Raw genomic sequence first — 18,066 nt, 5'->3', positions numbered from 1 at the left:
TACTCCACAGTTGTTGTGGCCCCATGTATTCTATATAAACTTGACTTAACATGAAAAATACATACTCCACAGTTGTTGTGGCCCCATGTATTCTATGTGTAAATACATACTCCACAGTTGTTGTGGCCCCATGTATTCTACACATCATTATGCAGTTAAATACATACTCCACAGTTGTTGTGGCCCCATGTATTCTACATAAATTGAATATACTCATGATGAAACGTGACTGGAATATGAAAGGACTGAAACCCTGACGTAACATAACGTGACTTGAACATAACTTGAAATACATAACCAACTTGAGATAGTAACATTTCATAACATGGCATAACATATAACAGACAACATATTTAATATGACATATTTGTAATGTATAGTAATACATGACAGAATATATTATGTAACAGATAAAAATTGATGACAGAATAAATTCTGTATAATAGACAATTACTTGATAACTTGGCATGGCATGACATATATGATAACATACATACATACACTGTAGTTCTTTTACTTAGCACACATACACAGTAGACTGCTAGTAAGTTAAAAGCTAACTTACTTCGATCTCCGCGTTTCTTATAAAACTTCAAGCGCGATCACGAGGAACTGAAATTAGTGATTCTAAAAGTTAGCACTAAATCACTAATAAATTGAAATATGGAAAATACTAACTTAAAGAGTAAAATTTCTATTTTACTCTCTGCATGTAGGAAAATGACCGTTTTACCCATAACTTAAGGATTTTGCTTACTAACTCCAAAAGTCACCAAAATTTACATGCCTCATGTAAATTTTATCCTCAATTCAAATATCAATTTAGAAAAATTTAAAACTAATCACAACTATTAAAACTCCATAGGGCCGAAATTCTCATATGTTATTTCCATTGATTTTTGTTTCCAACTTGTTTTGATCAACCTTTTGATCTATGACTTATAAATATGTGATCTTCAAACCAAACCATCACATGGTTTAAAAAGATATCCTAAAACATATATAAGCTTCTAATTCAAGATCACATGGTTAAAAATTTAACCAAAACATAAATTTAGCCAAGAACATCCACACTTTGGCTTATCTGAATATCTCTTTGCATAAAATTTCATATCTTTGAAACTAACATCAAATATCTTCAAAATAATAATATAACATGTATATAAGATTCTTAGGATCCTCCAATAAAATTATCAAAGTCATTGGAATAGGTTTAGACCACCAAAGAGTTAAACTTTCTCAAAACAGAAACTGTTTTTCCTCTTCCAGTTTCTAAGTTTCTAAATCTAAGAAAATCTTTCATCAAAACCTTTAATCATGCAAAAATCCTCAACTAATAGTCATATATACATGTTAACAATACTCTATAAAAATTTCGGACCAATATCTATCTATTAACTTGGTCAAAACTCCAAACTATAACATATTCTCCAGTTTATCTCCCAGAATGACCTTTCTATAGTTTACACAATATTTGACTGACCAAATGATCTTCAAATGGGAAAAATAAGATATCCAATCGTTCACAAATACCATAAATCATTTCTCGCTTACAATCCCAGTTTCCATTTTACAAACACATGTACATGCATGCAACTACACGAAAACCCGATTTTCCCTTTTTAAACATGAGCATGCGTGCAATATACAATGTAAACATCAAGGCACAAATATCTCAAACAAATATCAACATCAACCAAACAACTCCGTCCTAAATCCATCCGACCCCCGAACTCCTTGGACTCAGTCCGGAATCAACCAACCAGCCAGATAATAATTATTGTAAGAGCAAAATATATTTAAATCTAAAAGTAGAATTTGAAAAATACTTACAGCGCTATATGGTATTTTTCAAAAGCTCGCGGCGTTGCAAACGGCGGAAGGAAAGCAACGTAACAGTGAAATTTCACTGTAGCCGTGGGTTGTAAAATACCCACTTTTGAACGGGGACAAACCAAAGCTCGGGATTGATAGGAAATGGTCTAAGGATGTTTATGAAGCTAGTGGAAGTGGTGGTTGGCTGTGGGTGGCGGCGAAAACGGCGGTTGAAGGCCAAAATACCCAAATCGGAAAGCTAGCTCATGGGGACTGTTCCGGTGACTATTAGAGGCCGGAAATGGGTGGGTTAGGACGGTAAGGAGTCGGTGATGAAGTGGTGAAGAGGTGGTGGCCGGAGGTGGAGCGACGGCGGCAGATCGGGGCTAAAACCGTGTGGCTTGGAGGAGCTCGTGGTGGCTAATGGTGGTTCGGATGGAGGTGAAACTTGGTGGGGATGTTCACCGGTGAGAGGGGAAGAAAACTGGGTGGGTGGTGTAGGCCACACCACCGGCAAGCGGCGGTTCTGGGCTGCGAAAGAAACCGGCGACAGGGGAGAAAAACAGGGTAGGTGCCGTGACTTCCGGCGGCTCGCGGTTGCTAACGGCTGGTCCGATGGCTCTGGAAATTGGTGGGGATGATCTATGGTGGAAGGGGAAGAGAATGGTGGTGGTGGTGCACTAAACGGTGGCCGGACGGCGGAGAACCGGGCTGACAAATAGGCGGCGACGGGAAGGGGTAGGAGAAGGGGCTGCGCGGGGAGAGAGAAAACGGGGAAGAAAATGAAGAAGAAAAGAAAGAAAGGGAAGAAAAGAAGAAAGAAAAGGAAAAAGGGGAAAAAGAAAAAGATAAAAGAAAAGAAATGAGGTCTAGTCCTCACTCCATAAACCAAAAACAGATCCGCCGAAAACAATATTAAAAACCGTAAAACAACTAAATAAATTAAACACAACATCAAATAAATTAAAAACCAATTAAAATACATTAATTTAAAATAAATAAACCAATATATTAATTAAATTAAAAACACTCTTTCAGTGAAAATGCACGTAAAAACGGGTCATCACATCCTCCCCCTTAAAACAAATTTCGTCTTTGAAATTTGCGAGATCAAACATCAGCGCCAAGCAGGATACCATAAACACTAACTATGTAGTTAGACTAAAATCTATATGATTAATGGATTCGTGAAAGCTTATAGAATCTTCACGAGGTTCCTAAAGTCAATAGAAATTCCACAATTGAATTTCTAGCGGGCTGTTACACTGAGTCTCTCTATGAGAGTCTCCCTGGGTTTGCCTTTGTGATTCCATGTATTGACTCATAAACTTGTCGTACTCGGCTTGCTTCTCCAACAATAGGGCTACGTTCTATTCTACTGCTTCAAATTTTTCTTGTAATACTCCACATCTTTCTCATATTTATCTGGACATTGAGATGCTGCAAATCTTTCCGATGTGTTTTGATGAGATGACTCGAGAATAACCATTTCCCCAAACCCCCTTGCATACCCTGGCCTGTGGCCCTATACCTCCCTAAAGATTGATGCAGTAGCATCCTTAATGTACTTTTGAGGCTCCAACTCAAACAACTTGGCAACCATCTTGTTCTATTCTAGTTAGCAAAATAAAAAAATGTTACTGCTCTTAACATGGAATAAAAAGGATGCATGTATAACTAATTGGCATGGAATATGTTGGACTTATTCAATCAAACTCACTCACATGTTGATCTTCTGTTGTTGGAGTCACAAATTGTCTCTTCTTCTTAGTCCACCTTACATCTTTGAAGAAATCAACCAAATGCCCATCACTCTCACTCTCAGACTACAAATACGAGCACATATTGCATTAACGTCTATTCAAAGCTGTGAATGTGTTAATACCTACATTTGCATCTACGAACCAAAGTGGAACTCGTACCCTCATTTGCATGAGCCTTACAAAGGACGTTCAACCAACCGTATGGTTAATTTGTTGCTTCTCTCTATTACTTCTAAGATGTCGATAGAGTGGCCTGTGTGTTATCTGTGAATGTCTTTTTGAGGTCTATTGGAGTTTTCTAAAGTCTATGTTTGCTTGTGTGTTCCTTGTTTGGTTCTACAAAATTTAGGGCTTACGAATTGGTTCATGTTCAATCTGATTTGGGGCTTGTTTTTTCTAGCTGATTTTAGGGGTCGATTCGGTTCTTCCTCTGCTTCGATGATGTATCTTTGTTTTACCTGGTTTTAGAATTAATGCATGGTTGCCCATTTGTTGTATTCGCAAGTCAGAGAACATGAATTTAATTTGTTGGGTAGAAAAATTTAAATACCAAGTCATAGATTTTCTTTAAATTTGTTGTATTCATTGGTTGAACTTCAATCTGACGACAATAATTTAATTTTATCTTTCAAAATTAAGTTTGATAGTAGAAAATGTGTTCTCCACAAATGGAGTCATCTGTTCTTGATGGTCTGTGTGCAAATCATGAAACAACCTAAACTGTTTAATTCCAATCGGCCTCTTGGGGGGCTGATCATGCTTCTAAATGAGGTTCTTACTGTCAACTGTCCCATTAAGAATTTGAAGAGTTGGTGTATGGAAATATGTCCCTCAAAACTAAATCAATTGAGACACATGGTTGTCTAAAAGACCTGTGTTATCGTCATTGTAGCATACTTCAACATAACAGATGCTTCCTTCCGTACAGACGCCGACTATGTATACTATAACAGAGAAAATACTAAGATGCCCTTATTGTCCACGGGCTATTATAAGTAAAATACTACCGACTCTAGTAAAAGCTAAACCGTACTAAAATAACACAAAGTAATATGGGCTTTCAACTTCAGCCGTGATTCTCCATGGCCCACTACGTGCAAGCCCACTTTATTCTCATAGCCCAACTTTATTCTTCATCGATACCTGCTTCCAGGTCAAGCACTTCAGACCTTAAGAACACTTCTAGGCCGACACCTTCCTCTTCCATCTTCTAAGTCCCCATCTCAACTCCATCTATGAACTTCCCTGCCGGTGTGTCACACGATAATCAAATAATACCGCAAACAACAACAACAAAAGATTCTGTAGTTAGGAATGAGCCTAAGCTCTAGATATGTCTTTCATATGATATAAGCGAGAAGTCCAAGCTAATATATGATCATACTACCTGCAGTCCTGAATTGGCAAGAAGAGACTTTGATGCGTAGGACGATGAAGAAGAGATTTCATGAGCATGCGATTCCTAAAAACAAGAAAGTCCATTGATTATAAGGGGGAAGAGATCTATTTGCAGAAAGTGACAAAATTATGGAATATTCGTTAAAAAATGTAACATACCTCGCATTTGTTCATCATGTGTTGGATGGTGGCATTAAGGTCTCCAACCATCCATTGAAACTTTTCTCCAGTATCTACTCCCTCTAACTCAGGCGGCGTTTCCACTTTTGTTGGAACAAACATTTTTAATTTATCACATCCAACTACTAGTACTTCTGTTAGGGATGGCCACTTAAAAGCATTAGCTTCAACACAAAAGCACTCGAGTTTTGGTAAACGGACAAGTGAGAGGGTATGCACTTTGGGAAATGTCACCTCGCTTTTCTCATTTTGATCTCTTGCTTTTGCTAGAATTGCTTCCATTTCGTTGCAATCCATCACTTTTATTTGTTCCAATTTCCCAAGAAGTTTCGCAATGGATGGTGAGAACAAGTATTTCAAACTATGACATTTACGTACTTGTAGCAGCCTCAACTCGTGGAAGCCTGTAATTTCTTGTGGACCATCCACCTTCCATATATGCTTCAGCTTTCGTAAAGACCGTAACTTCAGTTCTTTCAAATTATTGCATGCAATGAAGGCAGAGCTTTTCTCAAGATTTAGTCCTCCTTCAAGCTCAAATATCGCTTCCAATGAATCAAAATACTTTGCTTTAAGTTGTTCTAAATTTTGCAAACTCTTAATCAAACTTGATGGAATAAGAGACCGTAGCTCTGTTTGAATGTCTCTGTCATTCACATTTGGCTCATCCTGCTTAGTCAAAATAACAGACCACAGTATCAAAATTTATGAGATAATACATAATCAAAAAAAAAAAAAATAAGACGGGTGACAGAAGGAAGTTCTTAATTTTTTACGAGTCTAACAAGAAGAAAATAAGTAAGAATTGGAATCATGGACAGTAAAGTTTGATCACAGAATGTCCTTTGAGAAATCGGAGATTCAAAAGTTCCATTGGCCAAATCCCAAACCTATCTTAAAATAAATTTTAAAAAAAAAAAAGATTGATTTTTAAGCAATCACATGTATACTCCATCGAGTCATTCCTTTAGCATTATAAAGAAGAAAATATGTATTCCACCCAAGCAAGTTAAAGCTAATAACCAAATATCATATACTACTAATGAAAAAGCATACATACATAATTTTGCTCTATATGTTATTTTCTTTAAAAAAATAGGAAAGAAAATTGCTAAATGTGAGAAAAATCCAGCCAAATACCTCTTTGTTGACTTGAGGGTGCAGTATTTGCCCATGAAATTCCTGTTCAGGTGGCGTTTCCACTTCTGTTGGAACAAACATCTTCAATTTATCACATCCAACTACTGTTACTTTTGTTAGGGATGGCAACTTAAAAGCATTGGCTTCAACACAAAAGCACTCGAGTTTTGGTAAACGGGCAAGTGAGAGGGTACGCACTTTGGGAAATGTCACCTTGCTTTTCTCATTTTGATCTCTTGCCTTTGCTAGAATTGCTTCCATCTCGTTGCAATCCTCCACTTTTATTTTTTCCAATTTCACAAGAAGTTTCGCAATGGATGGTGAGAACAAGTATTTCAAACTATGACATTTACGTACTTGTAGCAGCCTCAACTCGTGGAAGCCTGTAATTTCTTGTGGACCATCCACCTTCCATATATGCTTCAGCTTTCGTAAAGACCGTAACTTCAGTTCTTCCAAATTATTGCATGCAGCGAAGGCAGAGCTTTTCTCAAGATTTAGTCCTCCTTCGAGCTCAAATATCGCTTCCAATGAATTACAATACCCTGCCATAAGTAGTTCTAGATTTTGCAAACTCTTAATCGAACTTGATGGAAAAAGAGACCGTAGCTCTGTTTGAATGTCTCTGTCATTCACATTTGGCTCATCCTGCTTAGTCAAAATAACAGACCACAGTATCAAAATTTATGAGATAATACATAATCAAGAAAAAAAATAAGACGGATGACAGAAGGAAGTTCTTAATTTTTTACGAGTCTAACAAGAAGAAAATAAGTAAGAATTGGAATCATGGACAGTAAAGTTTGATCACAGAAAATCCTTTGAGAAATCGGAGATTCAAAAGTTCCATTGGCCAAATCCCAAACCTATCTTAAAATAAATTTAAAAAAAAAAAAAAGATTGATTTTTAAGCAATCACATGTATACTCCATCGAGTCATTCCTTTAGCATTATAAAGAAGAAAATATGTATTCCACCCAAGCAAGTTAAAGCTAATAACCAAATATCATATACTACTAATGAAAAAGCATACATACATAATTTTGCTCTATATGTTATTTTCTTTAAAAAATAGGAAAGAAAATTGCTAAATGTGAGAAAAATCCAACCACATACCTCTTTGTTGACTTGAGGGTGCAGTATTTGCCCATGAAATTCTTGTTCAGGTGGCGTTTCCACTTCTGTTGGAACAAACATCTTCAATTTATCACATCCAACTACTTCTACTTTTGTTAGGGATGGCCACTTAAAAGCATTAGCTTCAACACAAAAGCACTCGAGTTTTGGTAAACTGAGAAGTGAGAGGGTATGCACTTTGGGAAATGTCACCTCGCTTTTCTCATTTTGATCTCTTGCTTTTGCTAGAATTGCTTCCATTTCGTTGCAATCCTCCACTTCTATTTTTTCCAATTTCACAAGAAGTTTCGCAATGGATGGTGAGAACAAGTATTTCAAACTATGACATTCACGTACTTGTAGCAGCCTCAACTTGTGGAAGCCTCTAATTTCTTGTGGACCAACCACCTTCCATATATGCTTCAGCTTTCGTAAAGACTGTAACTGCAGTTCTTTCAAATTATTGCATGCAGCGAAGGCAGAGCTTTTCTCAAGATTTAGTCCTCCTTCGAGCTCAAATATCGCTTCCAATGAATTACAATCCTCTGCTTTAAGTTGTTCTAAATTTTGCAAACTCTTAATCAAACTTGATGGAAAAAGAGACCGTAGCTCTGTTTGAATGTCTCTGTCATTCACATTTGGCTCATCCTGCTTAGTCAAAATAACAGACCACAATATCAAAATTTATGAGATAATACGTAATCAAGAAAAAAAAAAAAAAAGACGGGTGACAGAAGGAAGTTCTTAATTTTTTACGAGTCTAACAAGAAGAAAATAAGTAAGAATTGGAATCATGGACAGTAAAGTTTGATCACAGAAAATCCTTTGAGAAATCGGAGATTCAAAAGTTCCATTGGCCAAATCCCAAACCTATCTTAAAATAAATTTAAAAAAAAAAAAAAGATTGATTTTTAAGCAATCACATGTATACTCCATCGAGTCATTCCTTTAGCATTATAAAGAAGAAAATATGTATTCCACCCAAGCAAGTTAAAGCTAATAACCAAATATCATATACTACTAATGAAAAAGCATACATACATAATTTTGCTCTATATGTTATTTTCTTTAAAAAATAGGAAAGAAAATTGCTAAATGTGAGAAAAATCCAACCACATACCTCTTTGTTGACTTGAGGGTGCAGTATTTGCCCATGAAATTCTTGTTCAGGTGGCGTTTCCACTTCTGTTGGAACAAACATCTTCAATTTATCACATCCAACTACTTCTACTTTTGTTAGGGATGGCCACTTAAAAGCATTAGCTTCAACACAAAAGCACTCGAGTTTTGGTAAACTGAGAAGTGAGAGGGTATGCACTTTGGGAAATGTCACCTCGCTTTTCTCATTTTGATCTCTTGCTTTTGCTAGAATTGCTTCCATTTCGTTGCAATCCTCCACTTCTATTTTTTCCAATTTCACAAGAAGTTTCGCAATGGATGGTGAGAACAAGTATTTCAAACTATGACATTCACGTACTTGTAGCAGCCTCAACTTGTGGAAGCCTCTAATTTCTTGTGGACCAACCACCCTCCATATATGCTTCAGCTTTCGTAAAGACTGTAACTGCAGTTCTTTCAAATTATTGCATGCAGCGAAGGCAGAGCTTTTCTCAAGATTTAGTCCTCCTTCGAGCTCAAATATCGCTTCCAATGAATTACAATCCTCTGCTTTAAGTTGTTCTAGATTTTGCAAACTCTTAATCAAACTTGATGGAAAAAGAGACCGTAGCTCTGTTTGAATGTCTCTGTCATTCACATTTGGCTCATCCTGCTTAGTCAAAATAACAGACCAGAGTATCAAAATTTATGAGATAAGACGTAATCAAGAAAAAAAATAAGACGGGTGACAGAAGGAAGTTCTTAATTTTTTACGAGTCTAACAAGAAGAAAATAAGTAAGAATTGGAATCATGGACAGTAAAGTTTGATCACAGAAAGTCCTTTGGAAAATTGGAGATTCAAAACTTCCATTGGCCAAATCCCAAACCTATCTTAAAATAAATTAAAAAAAAAAAAAGAGATTGATTTTTAAGCAATCACATGTATACTCCATCGAGTCATTCCTTTAGCATTATAAAGAAGAAAATATGTATTCCACCCAAGCAAGTTAAAGCTAATAACCAAATATCATATATTATTTGCTCTATATGTTATTTTCTTTTAAAAAAAATAGGAATGAAAATTGCTAAATGTGAGAAAAATCCAACCACGTACCTCTTTGTTAACTTGAGGGTGCAGAATTTGCCCTTGAAATTCGGTTTCAATACATCCCAAGGAAGAGCTTTCTTGGAGTTTCTTGCGACGCGGGACACAGGCAAGGCATCTATCTAGATAATCAGGGGCATCCTTTACAGAGGCAGTCGTACCAGTGTCTTGGAGTCTCGAATCTAATCCCACATTTATATTCTTAGGCTTTGTTGTGCTTTGAATTTCTGAACCAAATGTTATCAAGTTGGGACATTTGTACAGACTGATTTTATGTATGGATGGCCATTCAAGGTAATAGGATGGGGGGCAAAAACTCTTGAGCTTCTCCAGATTCCACAATTTGAAGGAGCTAAGTTTGGGGAACACGATGATCTCTGCCGCATCTTCTTCTTCTCCAACTTCAAGAATGTTTTCTATCTCGTCGCAATCAATTATTGATACACTTTCAAGTCCCACGAGTAGTTTTGCAATAGAAGGAGTGAATAAATATTGTAGACAGGAACGACCTTCTAAATAAATAGAGCTTAGGTTTTGAAAGCCTTGAAATCCTCGTGGGATATTCTTCCACACATGTCTCAACTTATGTGAATATTTTAAACTTAAATCTCTCAATTGAGAAAGTGCTATGAATCCCCGACAGTTCTCCTCAACCTCTAGTCCCTCAAGATCAAATACGACTTCTAGTGACCAGCAATCACTGATATGAAGTTGTTGTAGATTGGGTGCCCAGAAAATGCTTATGGAAGAAAGTAATTTATGAGAGATGTCTTGCCCTTCAACCTGTTGACATGAGCACAACAATTATTATCTTAAACACCAAGTTTTCTTTTTCGAAATAAAGTATTAAGGTATGTGATCCATAATAAGGCGATTAAAGTATATACCTCTTGATTCAAGGATGGTTGTTGCGCCATTATAACATGGCTAGATTCGATGCCTTTACAAAAAGCGATTAGTCCTGGTAGATACTTCAGCTCCACATGGTACAACTGTGGAAACTGTATCGTTTTCAGTACTGCTTCGTCATCGTTTTCTTCCTCAGAGAAAATCTCTTCCATAACAGAACAGTCATTTATAATCAAATCTTGGAGTTGAAGCAAACCTCTCGCTATGGACAATGGAAAGGCATTTTTCAATGAGTGGCATTGACTTAGATTAAGATATCTTAAGCTGCCAAAGGATCCCACTGCTACTTGGCTATGGCATATCGTCACTAGATGATGTGTATTTATCGAGTACAAAGCTTTAGCTTTCTGCAACATTAAACGAATCGTTTGACTCTCTGCAATATCACTTGCATTACAATCGAGACCCAGAGTATTTTCAAATAGATACGATGGCTTCCAATGCATTTTGAATTGAAATTCATCGGTGACACTTATTCTAAATTTCATCAATGACTTTTCCAAGTACAAGTCTTTCGGCAAGAGCTTGATAGGTATACAAATGTCCAAAGCCATCAAATGCTGTAAAGAACATAATTCAGCAGCGCTTGCGTTGATTCCCTTTCCATTTCCTTCTGGAGATTCCCAACACTTAAACGAGCATTGTTCCATGTACAACTCTTCCAGTCGAGATAAACTCGATAGAACACCTGGTGGAATTCGCTCAAGTTGCCCACATTTTGACAAATCTAACAACTTTAACAAGGTCAAATTTTGTATTTCCCTTGGCAACTCCTTTATCTGAGAACCACGAAAGCTAAGCATTTCTAGTTTCAAAAGTGCTTCAATTGCCGACACATCTTCGAAATCACAATACTCCAGTCTCAACATTCGAAGGTTCTGAAGGACTCGGATCGATGATGGTAGTGACAGGAAGGACATACAATAGAAGGACAAAATCTTAAGTTCCTTCATCCCTCTAAATAGGTTGGCTGGGAAACTCTGTGGAATACGTTTTCCATATCCACTGAATGATGATGAGATTTGCAAAAGCTCCAGTTTGGGCCACTCCAACCCATCTGGATGCCTTTTCAATTTCTCAGAAAAAAGTGAAATCGCAGCATAAAGTTCATATCTATCATTTTGTGGCCATTCCTCCATTTCACTATCGCATCTTACCATAAAACCATATTCATTGCATGCAATATATATGGCAACATCTCGTACAACATCGTGCATTTTGACATGTTCTTTATCCTTGCTGTCCAACAACAGGTTTGACCTTCTAAGATTCCCAACCATTGCATGGACTCGTAGTCTTGCTTGTGCTATGGCATCAATTTGATCAAACAACTTTCGCCCTACTCCATATCTGACCAAATCCTCGATGGGAATATTATGATCTTCTGGGAATAAACAACATAGTAAAAAGCATGACCTAGCTTCGTCGCTTTCTAAAAAATCGTAACTCAACCGAATACATGAATAGACATTTTTATGCACGTGAGGAATATTTTGGGGGATACACTTTCGAAGCTGCTCAAGTGCTGCAATCCACTCCTCCTCGCTTTTGTTTTCAAGGGCTCTACCGATGGTGACAATCGCAACTGGTAAACCTCCACATTCCTTTGCGACATTTTTTGCTATTGGGTGCAGATTGGGAGTCTCAATACAATTACCTGCCATTTCTCCAAATAGGTTCCATGTTTCCCCTTCAGATAACGGTTTGATTGAAAAAATCTTTTGAGCTTTCATCATATTGCAGGTTTCTTCACTACGTGATGTAATCAAGATTTTGCAGCTCTTATGTTGATCTCCATAAGGAATTCCAACTTCCTTTAGATTAAGTGGTTCCCAAATATCATCTAAAATTACAAGGACATTCTTGAGCTCCCGTAGGCTTGAATATAGTGCACTTGCTCTTCCAGCCAAAGTATCTTGATAGAGTTTCAAACCTCGATTTTCTGCAATTTCCAATGGAATACTTCTCAAATCTGGGCTTTGAGACACCACTGCAATCAATACTTCATCAAATAAATTTTCAGCTTTCACTCTTGTTGCTATCTTTTTGACCATTGCTGTCTTTCCGATCCCACCCATACCACATATTGCAATGATGTTGGTCTTGTCATCCCTTAGAGCAATCAAAACATCATTTATAATTGATGTTCTCGATTCAAAATGCTTGAAACCTTCAGAGGATAATGATGATCCTGTTTGTGGTGGAGCAGCAATATGGTAAGGCTCAACATAGTTTCTACCTTCTTCTATAAGCTCACCAATGGCTTGGGTTTTCTTTTTAGCATTCCTACTCGAGGAATATCGTGCCTTCAGATTTGGACACCACCCATTCAAGCATTTCCTTTTAGTATTGTCATTTTCCAAATCTTTAGTAATCTGTTCCACCTTTGTAAGCCAGCTTATCACCTCTGGAGAGGGTACTTCTTGCCTCAATTTGTGAGCAGTGATGGTTTGGTTTACTCTAACTCTCGTGCCATCTAGTGTGTCTAAATGATCTTTGAGAGCTTCCGTGTTCCTTTCGTAGTAAATGAGATAACCAATATGTTTTCCAATTAGAACAACCGAAATCTCTCCAATTTTTCCTATAATTGCTGTAACAATATCCATTTTTCCTTTCTTCTTTCGGATTCTCACAGGCCTTTTTTTTTTTTTTTTTGTGAATACAAATACAGATAAGATGTAGAACTAGGTCTACAAGTCTAGAACAAATGACTTTAAGCAGAGCAAAAGGAAAACAAAATAAAAGGATTGAGAAACCAACGTGCCAAGAAGATCACGTGAATGGGCTGTTTGTTTAAGTATGCGACGTTGCGACGTTGTGTTCCTCCTGCATAATTGTAAATCAAATAAACATAACACAATAAATATCAGCACCAAATTGTGGTAGAACCGTCGAAGGATGTTCAAGAAAACGTCACAGAGGAAGGAAAACATGATTGTGAGACGTACCTCTTCCTTCCTATGAAGAGAAGTCAAGTTGTAGGAGATGCTAGCGAGAACCTACACAACATCACCTTCCATTTTCACCAAATAGAGGACGAGGCTAAAAATGAACCTTATCAGCACAGATTTAAAAGCCTTTTTACTCAGTATGAGTTCACATCCAAACATAGTTCTACTCTGTGATGTGTTATCTTCAATTGAAATCCTTTTCTACCCTCAGATTTAAAAGTACTACCAAAATATTCAGATGCAAGGGATCATGATACTGAACAAAAGGCTGAATTATCTAAAGCAAAAATGTCCATGGCTCCATGCCATTGATAAGGTTTATTAACTTTGCGACCTGAATCCATGTGAAGAGGGTCCCCCATGTTGCCCGCTACACCTTTAAGATCCTTTTAAGTAGAAGTTCATGATTAAACTACTATTAGGGAATCAAAGTTTTTCTTAACTTTAACCCTTAGATTTTAAAAGTATTACCAAAATGCCTTCACGTGCGTAAAGCCTAATAGCAACCCAGACTTGCAGCTTTTTCTTTCATGTTAAATCACATCACAAGTTGCATTCCCCTTGTAAAAGTAAGAAAATACCTTAACTTTATTTGTTCGAAAAATTTCTGCTCAATATCTCTATAAATTATATATTATATATAATTTTTTTTATTAAATAATGAGTAAAAAAATTTAATTGAAATTTTTACTAAAATTTAAGAAATGAGATATTATGCTCAACCGAGTATAGATGTTCTGAAATAAGTTGATATATATATTTGAATTTATGAAATAGATTGGAATGAGTTTAGCATTTTATAAAAAGCTCAAAAAAAAAAGTAATATAAAGTTGAATGGATATAAGATTCACATTCAAACATAGTTATGCTCTGTATGGTGACAGTGTTACCTTCAATTGAAAGCCTTTTCTACCCTCAGATTTAAAAATACTACCAAAATACTCGGATAAAAGGGATCATGATATTTTTTTATTTTTATTTTTTATTTTATTTTATTGACGTACAAATGATGAGTAAAAAAATTTAATTAATTTAAAAAGAATAAAATTAAAGAAATATATAGTATACGGAAATATGTTAATAATAAGTAACAAATCTTTCTTGAGATTTTCCCAATAAGAGTTGTGAACGTTGAACGACCTACACACCTTCAAACTCAAAACCACGTGCCATCAAACACAATCAAAAGTCCTTATATCCAAAATAATAATAATAAAAATAAAAATAAAAATCCTTTTGTCCTCTTATATCAAAAGTCCTTATAAAGAAAAAATATGTTTTTTAATATTTTTTAAGATTGCTCTACACACTACCATTTGCTCAAAAACACACTTAATCTGGTGGCCATTTTCATTTGAGAATGGTTGATTGAGGTAAACTTAGTGCAATCCACCATAACCTTATTGAAAATTAAAGTTGAAGAAAAAGTTGGTTTGATATTAACAATACTTGATAAGACAAGAATGAATATAATACATAAAAGTTGAAATACAAGACGTAAAATAAGGCCCAGGAGAAGACTAAAGATGGGGGAAAAGCTGGCAAAAGTAGATGCATGCCTTATTATTATGTATGGACTTCAATTCGCTTAAAAGCAATTGAGGAAGTTGCTCATCATTCCTTTTTACCGAATTCTTTGTCTTTGGCCCAATGAGATCACTATAGTCAAATTTATAGTCAATTTCCAACTTCACACATGAACAGAAATATCTAACTAGTTTAGCTACAACCTAACCAAATAAAAAAAATCATGAGTTGTTTGATTTCTTTCAACTCCAATAATAATTATGCCCAATTCATGAGATGACAACTTTTTATTCTCATATTTACTTTTATCTACTCTCCATATATATCATGCAACACATGCGGAAATTGCCAAAAAGTTCCTCCTCATGCAACGCAATTTATATAAGGAGATCCATCATCATCCACGCTCGATCTACAATTAATATATGAAACACTACAACACTTATGAAGCAAAATGAACAAATGAACAGAATTCTTCCAACACTCCATGAGACACTCGACCACAACGCATCCCAACACTTCACATGGAACTCGGCCACATCAAAACTACATAGATCACCCCAACACCCGGTCCCAAGACATAATTTCACATATCACAATTCACAATTTTCACCAACAATTATTTTCAACGTTAGTTCGAGAGTCACTTACACACAAAGGGGAAAATCTATGGATGATCACTGACCTCCCGAGCTTGAGAAGAGAGAGAGAGGAGAAAATGGAAGGGTGACAGAGAGTGTAAGGGAGGGAAAACCAAGAGGGAAGGCAAAGTGGGTGGCCGTTAGCCTGGGAGAGACTGCAATGAAGATAGAATGAGAGTTAGAGAGTAATGAAGATAAGGGGGAAAGGAGGGAGAGTGAGAGGTGACAAATCAAGAAGGAGAATTACAACAATGAGAGGTGGTAGGGGTGGCCGGTAGCCTGAAAATTTTAGACAGAGATAGATAGCATCAGGGACAGAGAGTGAGAATGCGAGAGGGAGGGAGAGAGAGAAAGAGAGTGAGTGAGTGAGTGTGATGAACACAAAGACTAAGTGCTTACAAAGTGTTAAATCACATCACAAGTTGCTCAAAGAAAATAAAAAAATCACATCACTAGTTTCATTCCCTTTCTAAAAGAAAATGAAATGCGCTAGGCTGCCGCCCAGCGGTCACGCCCAGCACATTTATATTTTTTTTAATATATTTAAATATTTTTAAAAAATAAAAAATATATATTAATACATTAAAAATTATTTCTTTAATTATTAAATAAAAAAATTTAAATTATGAGTGGTACACTTGAGCGGTACAATGCAAGCGGTATTGTATCATTTCTGAAAGAAATACCATAGCCTTACTCTGTAGAAAAATTTACTCATCCTTTTCATACATTACACATCATACATAATTTTTTATTTTTTATTTTATCCTTTTATCAAATATGTGATGTATAAATGATAAGTAAAAGAACTCAATTAATTTAAAAGAATAAAACCAAAAAACTTTTACAAAAATAAAAAATAAATAAATAAAATGTGGTATATGACTTGTGAAAATAATGAATAGCAAATATCTTTCGAAATTTGTCAAAAATAGTTGTCAACATTGAACGGCCTACACCCCTTCAAACTCAAAGCGACATGCCACCAAACCCAACCAAAAGTCCTTATTATATTCCAAAAAAAAAACGGAAGTCTTGTCCTCTTAGTTCTTACTTTCTATATTTGTATTAGACTTTAAAACTTGAATTAGATGTTGGCTAACAAATAGCAAATCGAAAATGAATAAACAAATGATACAAAAAAAATAAAAAAAAAATGAATGAATAAATAAATAAATAAAAAGAAGAAAGCTAAGAAGCTTCTCCGGACTCATTCCTTTAACAATAAGTTATTAAAATTGATATATATTATCCCTCAAACTTCAAATTTTGAATTAGGAATAATTTTAATTTTAATTTTAATTTTAATTTTAATTCTTGCCATTACATGCCATACATGTTGATGTAGTCCATTTCTTAATTAAAAAATATATGATTAGAAAGGATTAAAAAAAAAAATTGAAAAGGAAGAACAATATTTCTCTTAGATTTCAAAATGTCCAAATTTAGAGTATTAAATATTTAAAAAGTAATAACGAATGATTGAGCTAGAGAAGATAAAAAAGGCCAAACAACATGAGTAAAAAGGAATTTAGTTGCGGAAGAAGTATGAGAAGTATGTGGCCGCTTTAGGACCAATTTAGGGAGTATGAAAATGGGTACAACATCGATTAGGATTGATTTCGATTATTAGATTCATACAAACCAGTATCCTACCGATCTGCTTATAAACCAAACCGAATCAACGTTCAGTCAGGTTTGGTCCTGTTCACTTTTAGGTACTCATTGCGCACTCTCATTATGTGATTGGCTGTATCACTTTTCCTTTTCTTTTAATATAAACAAACTATACATAAAGTTTTTGTATAGAGAGTGTGCAAGAAGTATTAAAAAGTAACTGTATATAGTAAAAGAAAATTTTTTACACTTCTATTTGCTTTAGATTTTTTTTTTTTGAATGGTATTATTATTGATGGGTATTAATTGAGTATAGTTATGATATTAAGAGCTCATCTTAATAGACAGTTAAATCAAGTGGATCTGAGAATTTATTTAAGAATGAGAAGCTGGGAGAAAGGTAGACATGTTACAAGCTTAAGGTTTTTAAATGATTAATTACTAAAAACTAAAAAGTATATATTAGCCAATGACTGACTCAAAAATGAGTAGCACTAATGCTATCCCAAGTGCAGGAGGATGTCGTGTAATAATTAGGAATAAATTCCTAAATCGTCTCCTCAGGGAAAGTTGCTTAAATTTAAACTCGTTGAAAAAATTGTGAAAAACTTCACAAAGAGAAAATAAAATGATGGTATGTGCAATGGATGGAAAAAGGTACTAGTCATGGACTAGATTCATGTCTTTTGATTTTGATTTTCGTATTGGAATATAAAGGACTAATAAATTAAACTCAGAAATTAATAAAACTAAATTAAGCATTAAACTAAATTAGAAAGTAATTGACAAAACATGAATTGAAAA

The 18,066-nt window shown here is 35.4% G+C and overlaps 1 protein-coding gene across 1 annotated transcript; it reads right to left on the bottom strand.

The window, feature by feature from the left end:
* Nucleotides 1-4,393: 4,393 nt before the first annotated feature.
* Nucleotides 4,394-16,133, bottom strand: LOC122294565. Its single transcript, XM_043103427.1, has 10 exons — nt 15,656-16,133; nt 13,474-13,567; nt 10,504-13,351; nt 9,626-10,399; nt 8,533-9,180; nt 7,413-8,060; nt 6,297-6,944; nt 5,136-5,825; nt 4,966-5,040; nt 4,394-4,823 (listed from the first exon to the last, which is right to left on the bottom strand). Exons 3-10 carry the CDS (start codon nt 13,129-13,131, stop codon nt 4,812-4,814), a joined length of 6,123 nt encoding a protein of 2,040 aa, XP_042959361.1. The 5' UTR covers nt 13,132-13,351; nt 13,474-13,567; nt 15,656-16,133; the 3' UTR covers nt 4,394-4,811.
* Nucleotides 16,134-18,066: the final 1,933 nt, after the last annotated feature.

The sequence above is a fragment of the Carya illinoinensis genome, chromosome 14 (assembly GCF_018687715.1).
Source record: "Carya illinoinensis cultivar Pawnee chromosome 14, C.illinoinensisPawnee_v1, whole genome shotgun sequence".
Lineage (NCBI taxonomy): Eukaryota > Viridiplantae > Streptophyta > Magnoliopsida > Fagales > Juglandaceae > Carya > Carya illinoinensis.
The sequence above is the reverse complement of the archived record's forward strand: the minus strand, read 5'-3'. Positions and strand labels throughout refer to the sequence as shown.